The 18,007-nt window shown below is 40.3% G+C and overlaps 1 protein-coding gene across 2 annotated transcripts in view; it reads left to right on the forward strand.

The window, feature by feature from the left end:
* The window catches only part of arf1 (ADP-ribosylation factor 1), a 52,791-nt gene that overhangs the window by 27,173 nt on the left and 7,611 nt on the right, over positions 1-18,007 (forward strand). For both annotated transcript variants that reach the window (XM_084327465.1, XM_084327466.1), the window contains exon 2: positions 11,446-11,632. In XM_084327465.1, coding sequence (XP_084183591.1) covers positions 11,488-11,632 — 145 coding nt within the window. In that variant the 5' untranslated portion in view covers positions 11,446-11,487. The remainder of the gene's footprint in view (positions 1-11,445; positions 11,633-18,007) is intronic.

An 18,007-nucleotide genomic window follows, 5' to 3' on the forward strand; every position in this document is an offset into this window, starting at 1 on the left:
CGATTAATTGCCCCCGAAAATATCGCGATAAGCGATGTTATTGCGACCGGTTCGAGATTTTTTTTTTTTTTTTAATTTTTTTTTTTTTTTTTCAAAAGTTCTTATTTTTTTTTTTTAAATTCACAAATATAATGATAATAGCATAATAATGCAAGGACACCGTTTCAAAGTGCAATAAACTTTTATTTAACATTGCACTGTAATAAAAAACAATATATAAAATGGACTCTCTGTTGGCAAAAATTGCACTTGAATAAAAAACAACCAAAAACTATAAATAAAATGGACTCTCAGCCTCTGTTCACAAAAATGCACTGTAATAAAAAACAAAAACAATATATAAAATGGACTCTCAGCCTCTGTTAACAAAAATGCACTGTAATAAAAAACAATATATAAAATGGACTCCGTCTCTGTTGGCAAAAATTGCACTTGAATAAAAAACAAATAAAATGGACTCTCAGCCTCTTAACAAAAATGCACTGTAATAAACACAAAAACAATAAATAAAATGGACTCTCAGTCTCTGTTAGCAAACATTGCACTTGAATAAAAAAACACACACAACCAAAAACAATAAATCAAGTCTCTGTAAAAATGTATTGCACAGTTTGCACTTAAATAAATATTACACATTAGGCACAGATGAGAGTCATACATTCCTTAACAGGCAACACTGCCAATCCAGTTACAGTAGGAGTACCTTTGTAAAAAAGAAAAGAAAGGTGCAGAATAACGACATAAAAATACTTGATATTAATCAAAGCAGCCAGATGCATCAACAGATGCATCAACAAACAAATAAAATGGACTCTCAGCCTCTTAACAAAAATGCACTGTAATAAACACAAAAACAATAAATAAAATGGACTCTCAGTCTGTTAGCAAACATTGCACTTGATTCGAATAAAAAAACACACACAACCAAAAACAATAAATCAAGTCTCTGTAAAAATGTATTGCACAGTTTGCACTTAAATAAATATTACACATTAGGCACAGATGAGTCATACATTCCTTAACAGGCAACACTGCCAATCCAGTTACAGTAGGAGTACCTTTGTAAAAAAAAAAAAAAGTGCAGGATAACGACATAAAAATACTTGATATTAATCAAAGCAGCCAGATGCATCAACAGATGCATCAACAAACAAATAAAATGGACTCTCAGCCTCTTAACAAAAATGCACTGTAATAAACACAAAAACAATAAATAAAATGGACTCTCAGTCTGTTAGCAAACATTGCACTTGATTCGAATAAAAAAACACACACAACCAAAAACAATAAATCAAGTCTCTGTAAAAATGTATTGCACAGTTTGCACTTAAATAAATATTACACATTAGGCACAGATGAGAGTCATACATTCCTTAACAGGCAACACTGCCAATCCAGTTACAGTAGGAGTACCTTTGTAAAAAAAAAAAAAAGTGCAGGATAACGACATAAAAATACTTGATATTAATCAAAGCAGCCAGATGCATCAACAGATGCATCAACAAACAAATAAAATGGACTCTCAGCCTCTTAACAAAAATGCACTGTAATAAACACAAAAACAATAAATAAAATGGACTCTCAGTCTGTTAGCAAACATTGCACTTGATTCGAATAAAAAAACACACACAACCAAAAACAATAAATCAAGTCTCTGTAAAAATGTATTGCACAGTTTGCACTTAAATAAATATTACACATTAGGCACAGATGAGAGTCATACATTCCTTAACAGGCAACACTGCCAATCCAGTTACAGTAGGAGTACCTTTGTAAAAAAAAAAAAAAAAAAAAAGTGCAGAATAACGACATAAAAATACTTGATATTAATCAAAGCAGCCAGATGCATCAACAGGCCATGTGCAAATCTGTAGCTACTTCAGTTTGGCAGATTTCTAGCAAGAAACACCAACATGTTGACGTTGTGTGGTTTAAGGCAGGATCTCTGAGGAGTAGCGATGTTGCCAGCTGTGCTAAACATTCTCTCTGAGCTGGTGCTTGTTGCACAAATGCACATGTATTTTTGTGCTAATTTGGCCATCAAAGGATACCTTCTTTGATTATCACGCCACCACATCAAGGGATCAGAAGATGCATCAAGTGCATCTTCTTGGAGAAACTTGGTCAGCTCTGCATCAGCCTGCACTCTTTTTGGAACTCCAGCCTGGGCCTGACCTGTTCTTCTGTTTTGAAGAAGGTCACTCAGCTTCTTCTTCTTGGCGGCTGCAGCAGGAGCTTCATCATTTCCTCCAGCAGCTGCAGCTCTGGTACCTTCTCCACTTCCTTCTGGCTCTTTTAAGTCCAGTAGTTCTTGCACAAGTTGAAGTTTGACATCATCCAATGTCTCTGCCTCCTCCATGCTGCCACGGTACCTTGGATCTAAGATGGTGGCCTTTCTCAGCAGGTCTTGGATTGCAGGTGACTTGTATTTTCCAGTCAGGACCCTGCACATGTTTTCTTTGATAGTGGCTGTCAGTGCAGTGTCATCGGGGCCTGGAGAGAGAAGGTCACCTTTAATCAGTTCCAGCACAGGCTTAACTGAGGACACTGTGACATATTTTTCTCCTGAGAGGATGTCTGTCAAGTCAGCCACTGGTTTCATTGCTGCGTTGATGGACTCCAACACAGCAACATCCTGCCAGGTTGGGTTGAGGTGGCCATGTTTTCGGTCTTGAACCAGGACACTTCTTATGGCTGGGAGTTGCTCCAGCACCCTCTCTATCATCTTCTGCTTAGTGCCCCATCGTGTGGCAACATCCTGTGGGAAAGATAATATTGTTCTTTTTCATTAGTTAGTCTATATCAACATTCTTAAACAAATACTACCTTTTACATTTCCATTATTTATCATTAATCATTTGTACATGTTATAATATTTTTATATTCTATATTCATATTTCTTTATTATATTGGCCAGTTCATACTTTTAAAAGAGACTACTACTAGGGTCTCGATTCTACTGGTTACACACACACACACTCTCATGAAAGTACAGACAATACAGGCTACTATAAAGTTAGATTATATAATGTAAAATAAAAATAACTTTAAATATTTTGTGTTGCAAATTAAACTATCATTAAACATCACTCACCAGTACTAGACTGTGTTGGGGGAGATTATTCTCACTCTGTGCCTTCCTCAGTTCTCTCCTCTTCAGCCAGCTCATGTTGAATGTGTTGACCAGACTTCTGCAGACACCCATGGCACGTGCTGTCCGATCTTTGTCACTGTCCAGACCATGGGACACAGCAAGGTGGAGGTTGTGGCCAAAGCAATTGAGCCATGGCCAGCCAAGGTCCCTTATTGCAGCCATAATGTTAGGACCATTGTCTGTAGTCATGCAGGCTAGCTTGTGTTCATCCAGTCCCCATTCTGCTAAAGCAGACTTAAGGTTTTCTCCAAGGTTGTCAGCAGTGTGGTTTTCAGGGACATATCTGGTCTCTAAACACTTGGAGTGAAGGGTCCAGTCAGCACTTATGTAGTGAATGGTCAAGCTCATGTAGGGGGTCATATTTGAGGTTGACCACATATCTGTAGTGGCAGAGTAAAAAGAGACGTCTTTGACCTCCTTTAATATTGCGTCTTTCACGCTGTTGTAAAGTTGTGGAATTGCTGTTTGTGAGACGTATGTTCTCCCTGGCAGTTCGTACTGGCTGTCAAACGTTTGGAGCATTCGTCGAAATGCCGGCTTGTCCACAGTGTTAAATGGCTGCATGTCTTTAGCGATGAAGCTAATTACACTCTCCGTGAGCGCGCACCATTTTGCGCTGTCCCGTTTATATTTACTTTGTCGGCCAAACGCACCAGTGAGTGTCGACTGTCGGGAAGAAGAGGGAGCTGTTTTTTTCCCCAGCTCGGCATACTGGAGGGGGTGGTTGTGCTTCAGATGCAGATGCAAGTTTGTCGTGTTAGCCCGTTTAGTTGCTACTTTTTTTAAACAAATTCGACATACCGGCTCGTTGACGTTACAAGGTTCACCTCGCTCATTTCCTTTGAATCCAAAATGTTCCCACACTGCGGCGGTAGCATTTGGCTTTGCAACCAATTCCATTGTTTTCCTTCTAGTCTCCAAATCTCCACTCGGGTTTGTTTACTGTTGGCCAGAGCCAGATGTTGTAGCGTGCGCTACACGTTGTTGTTGTCTGTCTGAGCACATGTAATGCCAGTGGCCCGGCGCCCCGCCTCCTCACACAGAGAAGAGGTTTTGGTTCCGCCTCACAAACGCGCAAATAGCAATTAATCGCTCCCGTCAAAATCATCGCATTCATTTGAATTATCGCGGCAATTAATCGATTTATTGCTTATCGCGGCAGGCCTACCTGCCTATCAATTGTTTTAAAGCTCAATAAACTATGACCGGAATTAATCTCATTTGTCCGGTAGATTGAAATCTTGCAGGTCACGGAGACCGGCAACAATTTTTTCTAACGGAAACCCTGTGTTAGAGTGATGCTCTGTTGTTGTGAGCGACACACTGCTCTGTTGTTCTATAAGGTAACTTAGAACTGTACTTTGTAAAGAAACTCAAAGTGTTAAGAGCGATGGAAACTCAAAGTACCGTACTTTTCGCACTATAAGCCGCACCTGACTATAAGCCGCACCTGACTATAAGCCGCAGCAGCTAAATTGAATGATGTGTACATATATAAGCCGCACTGGACTATAAGCCGCATGTGTTTTAATGTTTAATTACCATATGTAAGGAGTGGAGCCTGTGGCTTAATTTGACTCAACACGGGAAACCTCACCCGACACGGAAAGGATTGATAGATTGATTGCCCCTTGTCGATTCTTTGAGTGGTGGTGCATGGCCGTTCTTATATTGAGCTTTAAGTTCCCACCTCTACAGAGAATGACTCCCATTGGGACACAATACTGTCGGACAAATAACATTAACTCATTTACAAGTTGTATTAAGTTTAGCAAATAAGGGAACAGATAAATAACATTATATATCCGTTATATAAGCCGCAGGGTCGAAAAATGGGGAAAAAAGTCGCGGCTTATAGTCCGAAAAGTACGGTACTAAGAGCGATACACTGCTCTGTTGTTATATATATTTTTTTCTTTATTGAACAATCTTATCACACTTTTTACTGTCCGTTCTATCTTATTATTTTTAGCCTATTTTAAACTGAATCAAACCGCACTTTTTTACTCTTATCTAATCTATTCTATTTTATTATTTATATCGTTGAAGAACTGTGATTTGCCTAACCTTGCTACCTCTCTATCTTTGTATTTAAATTTTTTATTTATATGCTCGCTTATTCCTATATTTTTTACTGTTGTGAAGCACTTTGAACTGCAACCTCTGTATGAAAAGTGCTATACAAATAAAGTTATTATTATTTGTTGTTTATTATAAAAAGTCTATAATTCAGACACATTTAAAACATTTATTTATAAAGTTATATAAAAGAACATTGCTGCTGCTGTTGCTGAAGAAATAATAATATTTATTTATAAAGTTATAAATAATAAAGCAATGTCGATAAAGTACCGAACCGTTAAGCAGTATCGATAAGAGTAGTAGTATCGATAAAATCCTAACGATACCCATCCCTAGGTAGAACACACATATTTTGAATGCCTTCGGCTAGGCCTGCCACGATAACACATTTTGCTGGGCGATTAATTGCCCCCGAAAATATCGCAATAAGAGATATTATTGCAACCGGTTAGAGAAATTTTTTTTGGAGAAATTTATTTCCCAAAAGTTCTCAATTTTCTTTTAAAAATTCACTAATATAATGATAATAGCATAATAATGCAAGGACACCGTTTCAAAGTGCAATACACTTTTATTTAACATTGGAAGACATTTTAAATATCCTAAATAAAAAAATGCTCAGTTTGATTGTTTATTATAAAACAAACTGAAACTGGAAACAAGCCCTCTGTCTGGCTTTTTGTGTCATCCTTTTAACATGTACATGTATTATTAATGTACCTTGCGCCACGGTACCATGTACAAAATGTTAATAAAGTGTGAGGAAAGAACTAGAAACGTAATAAATAAAAAGGCAGTGAAACAATAATCAAATAAACACCAAAATATATACTATCTCTATTGGAATGGAGACTTCAGCACAGGATAAACTAGGGATGGGCAAAAATAATCCAGATCGATTGATCACATGAAGTACTCGAGTACTCGTGGAGGAAAACGCTGTACAAAATAAACGTATTTTCCGGTGTTTTAGACTTTTATTTTGAAGCCCACCGCTCCGTCTTTTCCGGTGTTTTAGACTTTTATTTTGAAGCCCACCGACCGGACCGGAAGTATTGTTGTGATTATCCTAGCAGAACCTATGAGCGGACAACTTGTCTCGTCCGGTTCTGTGTTTTTGAGCTAATGATAAAACAAATGTTGAGATTGTTGGTTAACAACTAACTTTAGGTTAGTTTTAACGTTAGCTACTAACCTTAGATGCAGCTACTACAGGCAATCAACGATGACGAGGAAGCGTCAAATCCGTATAGAATAGAATAGTAGCCCTGTGGTGTGTAGGCACGACTCGAAACTACCTGTTGTAATAAATTAATTCATGTTTAACTTGTCCCCATGTCCAGTCCTTTGACTAGCCCCACCCGTTCATTGTAAACAATGATGCATGTAATGGTATTAATGTTATTCTGTGTTGTAGCTATGCTATACGTTGTATTTCATTTGTTAGCTAAAGCTAATGTTGTTAGCATTGAATGAGCATCAACGCTCGATCTTTCATCTTTATTTAGCAGTCCAGTTTCTCCGGGCAGTAGCGAGTAACTACTTGGGTCTAAAAATAGTTAACGTTACACTACAAATAATGCTACTTGGTTAAAAGGAGCAACACTATTGAGAAATGTAGTTAAGCTATGTGGCGTTGCCCCACGGAGCTCCCGTGCTGTGCTCTGTAGTAAAGCCAGCGGCCCGCCTCCCCACACGGAGAGTGACTGACGAGGGGTATTGGTTCCGCCTCATTAAAACAAACGCGCAAATAGCAATTAATCGCGCCCGTCAAAATCATTGCATTCATTTTAATTATCGCGGCAATTAATCGATTTATTGCTTATCGCGGCAGGCCTACCTTCGGCAGACTTCAAATGAGTCATTTTAATCTAGATTAATCTAGATTATCTCCAGGATTGCAGATAGATTAATCTAGATAAAAAAATTAATCTATGCCCACCTCTACGTAATCATACATATGCTAGCCTGTTTTTTAACAATAATTTGTGATGCCATCACAAACACTGGCATTTAAAGGGTACAAATAAAAAAATTCCTGCACCAGAATGCAGGAAATGAAGTCTTTGTAACAAAAAGAATCCTGGTGGGGGACCCCCAGACCCCCTGCTTAAAAAGTGGCCTGACTGGGGCTATATTTTGCACTATTTCCTGGCCTGAATGATTTCCCCAGTCCGGACCTGGTTAAAAGCCTCCAATGCTTATTAGTGTGTGTGCGTTTGAACGTTTGCATGTATCAACCATACATTTCCATTTATAAAAATAAAAATAAATGTCCCCCTCCTATAATAGTGGGGGTCGCGGCTCTCTGACACCGTTATTTGGGGGTCGCGGCCTGAAAAGTTTGGGAACTCCTGGTTTAGACGATCAAAACGCAAACCTAGAACAAAACCTGGGGGTGGGGGGGGCTGGCTCTCTTGCACGTTCTCGCCCTCGCTCGCTCGCTCGCTCTCTCTCGCTCTCTCTCTCGCTCTCTCTCTACATTCAATGATTTAAAGTAGCCAAACGTTACAGTATAAATACTAACTGGATAGTTGATGATATAAACATTTAATTTCATTATCTGAAATATTCTAAAATCATTAACACTTTGACTGCCATGAAATGTCTTTTCACGTCATTGCTGGCCATGCTCAAGTTGCCGGGGGACGCTGTACAGCGTCCTTATATCAATATTTCAAAAATCTGCGATCGGATTAATATGTCCCCTCCGCTGGCCTGAGATCCACCAGCAGGACCCACTGAGCTCTCTGGCGGTTCAGGAGCGCCATCTGGTGGCCGATCGGCGCAATCGCCAAACAGGATGTTGAATAGAGGTTGTCCTAGACGACCGTAGTACTTCCGGCGCTCGCTATAGGTCCCGCGACTCTGGCTCGTCACACTACACAGTGATCGATTGCCAATAACTCGATAAACAACATGATTTGGACGTATATACCATTATACAAGCTGGAGATGGACCGGGTAAATTTACATCCCATAATGATAAGATTTCAACTCGACGATGATAGCCCAACGGCGCGCGGAGACTGGGGTGAGTTTCAGCGTGTAACGTTACCGTCTTCGATACTAACTGATATTATCAACATTTGACCCACATTAGATGATTGGTATAACGCTGCCCACGGAATTATAAACGCCCCCTAGCCCATCCGGTCAACATCAGATGACGTGTAGTAACTTCTAGAAGTACGTCTAGTTGGAATTTTTTATATCGCTCTGATTGCCATAAAACTGTATTGCATCATCAATATAATGCATTTGGGGCTATAGATCACGTTCTGGAGAAAGCTGCAGAAAGAGATGAAAACATACTTATACATTAGACCATACTTTACTATGAATATGTGAATGAAAAAGTTTAACGTTGCTACACAATGAACAATACATATAGGACTTTGAATGGGCCCTAATAATGGCAATGTAGCAATAGAATTTAAAAAGTTATAGCCATGCAAAGAAGGGGTACTTCTCCATAGACAAATAGAGCCGGCAACCTATGGTATATCATTAATTTAACCCAAGGCAACCAAAGTGTTAAGACTGCTATGTGTGTGTGCTTTGTGTGTGATTATTATTTTCTCACAGTAGTGTGTGTATATATATAGATAGATAGATAGATAGATAGATAGATAGATAGATAGATAGATATATATAGATATGTGTGTGTGTGTTTGGCTAAAGTGGATAGAAAACACAGTACTGTGCAAAAGTCTTAGGCACCCAATAAATTGTCTTGGATGTAAAGAAAAAAATGTATTAGTGTGTCAGTAGACTACTCTTAGTACATTTTCATTTAATTATTTTTTAAAGCATCTTCATGGTTTAATAATGCAAACATATGTTGCAGGGACTTATTATAATCATCATATTGGCGTGACTGTATGCATCAAAGGGTTAAATCAAGCATTTTTAAGTGCTTTAGAGGAAATGTCAAAATATCGCGATATGTATCGTGATTAGGGATGGGAATTGATAGGATTTTATCGATACGATTCCATTATCGATTCTGCTTATCGATTCGATTCCCTTATCGATACCTGATCAATTTATAATTTAAATAAATAAATTGGAAATGCAACAGAACTACATTTAGTCATTTAGCTGACGCTTTTATCCAAAGCGACTTACAAGTTCTGTACGACAAGCCATCAGGAAGGGCACAACTCTATCAGCTGAGCAACAATGTTCATCAAAGTGTTGAGTGCTACAGTGTAGGTTAGTTTATTAGGACAAGTGCATGACAGTACGGTTAGTTAGGGTTAGATATATTTTTTTTTATTCAGATAATGGTTGAAGAAGTGCGTCTTTAGTCGACGGCGAAAGATTCGACGTGATTCGGCTGTCCTAACTGGGGTGGGTAGTTCATTCCACCATTGTGGGGCAAGGACTGAGAATAGGCGACTTCTCTTTGATGACCCTCCCGGAGCTCGGATAGGAGTAGGTCTGAGGCGGCCAGAAGATGCAGAGCGTAGGGGTCTAAGCTTGACATTTCTGATTGTCATTTATTGTTGAGCCCCCATGTCAGAAAAATACAAAAACTGTAAAAAATAAAACATTAACTATAGCCTACACTTAAATAAAATAATGTATTTGAGATTCTCTTAAAATGTATTTATTTTTTTATTCTTAAACTAATTTAATCTATTGAATAACAGGTCGTTATTCCTCTGACTTCTGTCTCTCACTCACACTCTCACTCACACTCTCTCTCACACACACACACACAACACACACACACACAGAGAGAGCGCGCTCCCTCCCCGGGCCCCTGTCCTATAAGGTATTGGCTTGTGTTGCTACACGGACACATTGTTGCACCACTGTACTTCCTGGCTTACAGACTTGTAAACAAACATTCCGTCACTCATTATATGTGAACTAAAGAGTACAAGGTTTACACAACAGCCCCCACCTGCTGTTTTATTGTATTTGTACCTGTACTATCCGCTGTCAGCTGTTTATCTCTCTTTGTGAGCTTGATTAAATAGCGTTAGCTCACGTTAGCTCCGCGGCTAATTTTAGCTCACCCTGATCTAAATCAATGACTAGGTTCTAAAGCATTCAAGTAGTTTTCACTGCACATAGAAGTAGCCAAACAGCGGGAGCATTTCGGGAGCATATTACCAAAACCCAGGCAATTTCGAGCCATTAAGGAATCAAATAGAGTCTGCCATGGCTACATGCTAACGGCTAACATTATTGCGCAACTGTAGGCAGCGATAAGGGAATCGAAAGTCACGGGAGCCACACGGTTCCAGGCATCGGCCAATTAGGAACGGGAACCGGTTTTCGATTCCCATCCCTAATCGTGATATGGCCAAAAAATATCGCAATATCATTTAGAGGCCATATCGCCCAGCCCTAGCTGGGACTGTGCAGCAAAAAAAATTGTCCGGTCTAGGTTTTACTTCTCTGGGATGCAGCTGGATACTATTGCATTGACTGTGGGGACTGGGAGCACCGTGGATCTATGTGTTTTTGGATATAACATAATGTTGGATCAATAAACGCGATCAATATTTGGAATGGCGATCAGGAATTGGATTAATCTTTTTGCATGACATCAGATGTGAGGTAAGGCCTTTATGTTACGAGTCTTGGCGGATGTTCCTATCACCTCCACACTAATAAAAAATCGCGATTTACCCGGTGGCTACAACAACACGCATGTAGTCACTGTGTGTTGTTGTAGCCACCGGGTAAATCGCGATTTTTTATTAGTTTGTCATGACAAACCAATTACATAATCCAACATATGTGTAAAGGCACAACATATTCCAGTTAACGGTATATTTTTTTAATGATTCGTTACGGCGCAATCAATACTTCCATGCGTTCGGGACCTCCATGTTTTGGGGGTATTCATCAGAAAAATCGGATCCGGGATTCCGCTCCCATCAGTCGGGCAAGAACTGCGGGTTTTCAGCCTCTCTCCTCTCTCCTGGAGCTTAAGGGGGAGCCGCGCTCGGCCAATCAGAGAAACGCGGAAGGCGCTCGGCCAATCAGAGAAACGCGGAAGCGCAAGTTAGTTGCCTAAAGTGTTCACGCCACCGGGCAGGGAGCCGTGTGTGTGCGCGCGCGCTGGTCTTCTGAAAGACCAGAGAGGAGTCAGGAATAACGACCTGTTGAATGCAACTACGGTTCAATAGATTAAATTAGTTTAAGATATTGAACTGTAGCTGATCTCTGTTTGCTGTATCCCTTAGGTTTCTCTCGACAAAGTAGGCTCCCATCCATCACCTGCCACCATGGGGAATGTGTTCGCAGGGCTCTTTAAGATGTTCAGTAAGAAGGAGATGAGGATCCTTATGGTTGGTCTGGATGCCGCAGGAAAGACTACTATTCTGTACAAGCTGAAACTTGGAGAAATTGTGACTACCATTCCAACTATAGGTAAGTTAATGTAAGCTGTGTGTGAGATTCGGAGAAAGGCTTGGTATGCTATCTCAAGCCCGCCCTCTTTTCTTGATCCTCCAATCACAATTGTTGCAGTGATATTGGCGTTCGCTAACAAAGATTGTCCGAGAGAAGCAACAGTTGTGATTGGAGGATCAAGAAAAGAGGACATCCTATAGTCGTCAATTTACAGCTTTGATCCTTTCGGACTTAAAACCTTTGGCTGAAATGTCAGAATGATTTATTGCTAGAGAGTAGGGCTGGGCGATATGGCCAAAAACGTTATCGCGATAAAATTATAAAATTATTTTCATATAACTCGATATCGATAATTATCGTTGATATAATTTCTGTCAAGTTTAATTAACTTCTTATGCCCGGCGCCGATGGACGGGCTGTTAATAGACTTGTTTTGCTGCTGCGAATGTCTCGAGTTGATGTCGTCATCAGTCCGCGCACGTTAGCAGTTAGCCAGAGCAAGCGGTGTATCCCATGACAATGTACTAACTATCACCCTAAAATACTCCGTTCAGCCCCAATACATTGCAACGACGTCCACCGCATACCCCACACTACTCTAACCGTGGCCTCAGAATTCACGCCACACACCCACTCGGCACGTAAACTATAAAATAGCGGCGTGCAAGCTAATTATCCTAGCCAGCCTTGTTTCCAATGTACTAAATATCACCCTAAAATACTCCGTTCAGCCCCAATACATTGCAACGACGTCCACCGCATACCCCACACTACTCTAACCGTGGCCTCAGAATTCACGCCACACACCCACTCGGCACGTAAACTATAAAATAGCGGCGTGCAAGCTAATTATCCTAGCCAGCCTTGTTTCCAATGTACTAAATATCACCCTAAAATACTCCGTTCAGCCCCAATACATTGCAACGACGTCCACCGCATACCCCACACTACTCTAACCGTGGCCTCAGAATTCACGCCACACACCCACTCGGCACGTAAACTATAAAATAGCGGCGTGCAAGCTAATTATCCTAGCCAGCCTTGTTTACTACTGGAGTCCTACCTCTCTACCCAGAGGTGCAGCGTGGGCAGGGTTCCCACGGACCTGGAAAACATGGAAAACATGGGATTCATGGGATTCATTTTCCAGGTATGGAAAGGCATGGAAACTGAGCAAAAGTGACCAATTACATGGAAATAGAAACAGTTGTCCTGGAAAATTTTATTGGATGATGTGTAATAAAATGTAACTATTGAGCACAGAATTAACATGAGTTTATAAAAACCCTTTACACGTGAACAGCTTTTACTGTAGATAGAAATGGATGATCCCATGTTGTAGAGCATGCTCTTGGCATCCTATATGGTATATTGGATGTTGGAATTTGATGCAGGCAGCTTGGTGAGCCAATGGAGCCTTGGCATCTACAGTGAAACTTGAGTGAAACTTCTTATGCAAGTTTATCCTCAAATGTAAGTAGCTGTGTTTTAACTGTGTGGTAAACCTGGGTTTATCAACGTTAGTTAGTAAGCAGTGCAATCTTGCTAACTAGCTAGCCAACGTTAGCTCTCATAACGAGCCAGTTAGCCAGCGCCCAGCGTTTCCGTTAGCCGGTAATTACCGGTATTTGACCGGCAAAATCTGTTGAAGTCCGACATATTTAATCTCTCCGGTCATAGTGTCCGGTGAAAATAGTTCCCTCTGGGCACAGTTTGATTATTTGAATTGTATTTGGATGGGCTGGAGTTGGGTGGCCTATGCGATGAACGAAACAATCATTGCGTTTGTTGTCGTTGCTTCGCTCAGCGAGAGCTTGCTGCTGGATTTGCGGAAGGCATGCAGCTGCAGACCCACAGAACCCACCAGCTTTGCTGGCACAGTGCGGTCCCCAGACCTGGAAAGCTGCTCTGCGGGTCTGCAGCTGGATGCTTCTTGCAAACTAACTGCGGCCGGCTCGCGCTGATAACAGCTTTCATTGTTGGACCGGCTGCTTGGTGGAGCAACGATGAAACGAATGTAATGAATCGTTCGTCGCATGGGCTATTTAATTTTGGCCTGTTTTGGTACGGTTCGGGTGGTCAAGTTGTGCTTGGAGGGAGTTGTTTTCACCGGACATTATGACCAGCACCAAGTCGTTGGGAGGTGGAGATATACATCACGCAAACCCACGATAATGTTGCCGTCTCTCTCTGCAAAATTTCTCAGTTCTTCGCTTGATATAATTAATACAAATGTCCAATATAACGGAATTCGTTAGCTCATAAAAATGTGATTATAACAGACTGCTGTTTAGTGTCGGACCGACTGCCCACATACGCTGTCTATTTTATTTCAAGTCAGCAGCAGCACGGAGTATCGAGGGACTTATTTTATTTGGAATATATTAATGACTATACGCAAAAGTAGCCTCGTTTTAAGTAATAATATTATAAATCTACATGCCTTGAGGATGACATTCTTTATATAGCCTATATCAATTGTTTTAAAGCTCAATAAACTATGACCGGAATTAATCTCATTTGTCCGGTAGATTGAAATCTTGCAGGTCACAGAGACCGGCAACAATTTTTTCTAACGGAAACCCTGCCAGCGCCAGGTACAGTAGCTAGCCAATGTTAGCTCTCATAACGAGCCAGTTAGCCAGCACCAGGTACAGTAGCTACCAACGTTAGCTCCAGGGGCGGGGCTAGGGGGTGGCTACTTGGGCTCAAGCCCTGAATGTTTTCTGAAAAGCCCCGAATCTATTTAAAAAAAAAATTCTTTTTTCTTTTTTCTGACAATTCATCATTGTTACATGAAAATATGTTTGCACCAGATTTAGCAGAAGCTAATTTCCATTTGTGGTCTATCCAGCTGCTAACTGTATTTGAGTGAGTTAAGTCTTGGTGTCATGGTAGACTCAGACCTAAGCTTTAAATCACAATCAACAAGTTGACAAAAACTTAATTCTTCCACCTTAGAAACATAGCTAAAGTACGGCCATTTATAAATCAAAAGGACGCTGAAAACCAGATCCATGCCTTTATTTCAAGCCAACTCGACTACTGTAATGCACTCCTTACCGGCCTCCCGAAAAAATACGATGATAACTATTTTATTGCAATGCACTATTGCATTATTTTATTCTATTTTACTAACTATTTTATTGCACTGCACTATTTTACTTTGTATCAGTGAATCATAGACGCCTGGCCATAAGAGCATTCGGAGCATCTCTGCTCTCCCACTATTGAACTTGGGGGAGCAAAGGTATGCTCTTGCTCCACCACTTTTTGATCATATGAAAAATATGATATACCCCCCCCCCCCCCAATATATAAATCTAACCATAACTACGTTATGGTTAACTGAGTTTTATAGTGAAAAGAGCAGCTTTATTGGTCAAGATTGAAGGCTCTATATTGCAGGAAATTGCACGTACAGGTTAATTAAATTCAAAAAAAATCTGCCGCTTGCCTGCAAAAAAAATAAAAAAATTAGAAAAAAAAAATAAAAAAAAATAAAAAGACGGGCACCTATCTGGGCTAAGCCCCGGATCTCCTATAATCCTAAATCCGCCCCTGGTTAGCTCTCATAACGATAACCAGTTTGATTTACAAAAGCTTTTACAAACGCTTTTACAGAGTAAGAGTAGTAGGGGTGAAACGATGCAACCTCACAACGATTAATTTCGATTATGATTACGAGGAGTTGAGAAGAGTAGGAAAAGAAGACAGGAGCGGACACGAGGGGAGGTGTGGAGAGGAGGACAGGATGAGATAGGAGAGGAGTGGAAGAGAGAACATATATCAATCCCAGTGCTCATGTGTTCCAGTTCAATAAATTGTTGTTCATCTACAGCTTGTTGCATTATTTCATGCATTGATATTATCAATAAGACATAATCTCTAAGCATTTACAATGTAGACTTGACTGGTACATCTTTTAAATCAAGTAAGTAGTCAGGTGTCCTAGGGGGTTGTGTGTGTGAGGGGAGGGGGGGCGCGGATGGGGGGCGGAAAACTTCAGGGGCCTATAGATCATCACTTAATATGGTACCTGGAAAATCAGGAGGTAGTATGGAAAAAAAATTCAAGGCAAGCGTGGGAACCCTGGTGGGTCTCCTTCGCTGTCGGCCATCTCCTTCACTGATTGGTTGTTAGTGCGTGTGCTCATATCCAAGCTTGGAAAATCGATATATCGAAACTTTGCGACCATGTTTATTTCGAGGAAATAATTTATCGCGATAGTTATCGTTATCGTTTTATCGCCCAGCCCTACTAGAGAGTAAACATGCTACTCCCATGTCTCGTCATTATAAATACACACCGTTCAGCCTCCAACCCAGATGTAAGTGTACTGTTTGTGCTTGTGATGCCTGGTGCAACATAAACAAATTAAAGTCAACAAACGCAGTAATCGGTCATTAGTTGAAAGAATAATTTGGAGTTGTGTTCATCCTTAATTCTGAGTGGATGGAATACTCTTTTGAATCAAGACGGCACTGTTTCTATGGTACATTAGTAGCTACATTGTATAGGAAACATTGGTTGTGGAGTACTATAGTACTGCTACCAGTGTTGGACAAGCTACTTACTTACTGTAGTGAGCTAAGCTGCCAGGCAGGTACTACAGTACACTACACTGAAGCTACCCCTCATGGAAATGCAACAAGCTAATCTACAGCAACATGGCAAAAGCAGTTTACTACATCAAAGCTATTTTCCTTCTTTTTTTCTTTTTTACATTGAACAAACTTGATTCCAAGTCAATGATCTCTCAGTGATCAGCTAAACCGATAAGCAGGCGAACATTTTTCAATTCAGTTGTTTTAAACAATAAGCTGTGTTCTCAAGCTGTGCTCTCACTGCCAACCAATTTGGCTACAAAAACAACCAAACTAAAACATGGTTTCCCACATAATAACAAAAAACTTGTGTGTGTGTACTGGTGTGTGTGTGCGCGCGCATTCTATATTTAGACTTGGGCACATTTGCAGGACGGAGTAAGTTGACTCAAAACTCAATAACTCTACTCAAACCACGGTAGCAAAAGAATAAAGATCCGCTTCACACCCTCTGCCCTCTTTCCATCAAGTAAACTGCAGTGTCTGTGTTCCCCTGCAGCAGTCGTAGGCAGCAGACAGGGATTGGCACCTGACGTCACCGTGATACGGAAGTGCTTCTGTCGGCTAGGCTACACATACACACAGAGGCTGGGTATAGGAAGAGGGAAGACGGGAGGCGATGACCTCACTGAGAACTCAACACACTTCATTACTTCATTAGAGAAACTGACTTGTGCTGAATAGCAATCAACTGCTTAAATATCAGGAATGTCAATTTAAATATTATAAATAAAATATTTTCTCAATTTGATGCCAACATTTTCCAAATCGTTAGCCTAGTTTACCCTCGTTTTTTTTTGTAAATCATCACAAAGAAAAGGTCAATATGCACCCAAAATACAACATAAATCCCATTTAAAAAAGATCCACTGATTTACATTCAAAGTTTAAAATGTCTATGTTTCTAAGACCCTAAACATGACAAATATGTTGCTCAATCAAATAACTTATAAGCATCCTCTACTTGTACTGGTATAAGTACCACCATAAAGACATGCATGTTAGGCAGGGACTACAGATGGAAACTAGCTCATTAGCTAATTCTGCCACATTTTCATTGATGTGGAAACTGAAGATGTTGATTAACACTTTCAGCGCCCACGATTTAGTGCTTGAATGCCCAGCACCCACTTCAATGTTAGCGTTAAAAACGCCTAATCTATGTTTTAAATTATGGCTATGTGTCTAATCTGCCCGTCGCTTATCAATGACTCATTTTCCAGTCAACATTGTCGAAGCGGATTGTTTTTTTTATCGGTTCATTTCTGTTTTATAGCATTTTGAAAAGCCCTCGTTTTCAAGGAAAATAAAAAAGATTCCGTGATAAACGCCCTGTACTAGAATATTCTAGAACGTTGTCATTTTGCAGCCTATTTATGGATCGCTTTCAAATAAACGCTAGATTATCGATAGTATATGTGTACGTATGCACACTGGGGCCGCAATCTGAAAATCAATTCTCTTAGTTCCTGATCGCTCGCACAGCCAAACAGCCAGATCACACATAGGGGAAAAGCTTATATCTCCGTGAAAACAGGTCTGATTATCCTAAGACTGGTAAAATAGATTCCTTACCTGAGATTAGATGGTATCCAAAAAGATTATTCCAATTCCTGATTGCCATTCCAAAAATCGATCCTTTTATTGATCCAACGCTACATACTGTATACACATATTACATGCTGTTCTGATGGTCCAGAATGACTGGGATGATCTCCGGTTACATGCGTGAGAAGTAAAATGTGGATTCCGGAGTTTTTTTTCTTTTTTCATGCATTTTCATTGA

Source organism: Notolepis coatsorum (assembly GCF_963971535.1).
Source record: "Notolepis coatsorum genome assembly, chromosome: 13".
Taxonomy (NCBI): Eukaryota; Metazoa; Chordata; class Actinopteri; order Aulopiformes; family Paralepididae; genus Notolepis; species Notolepis coatsorum.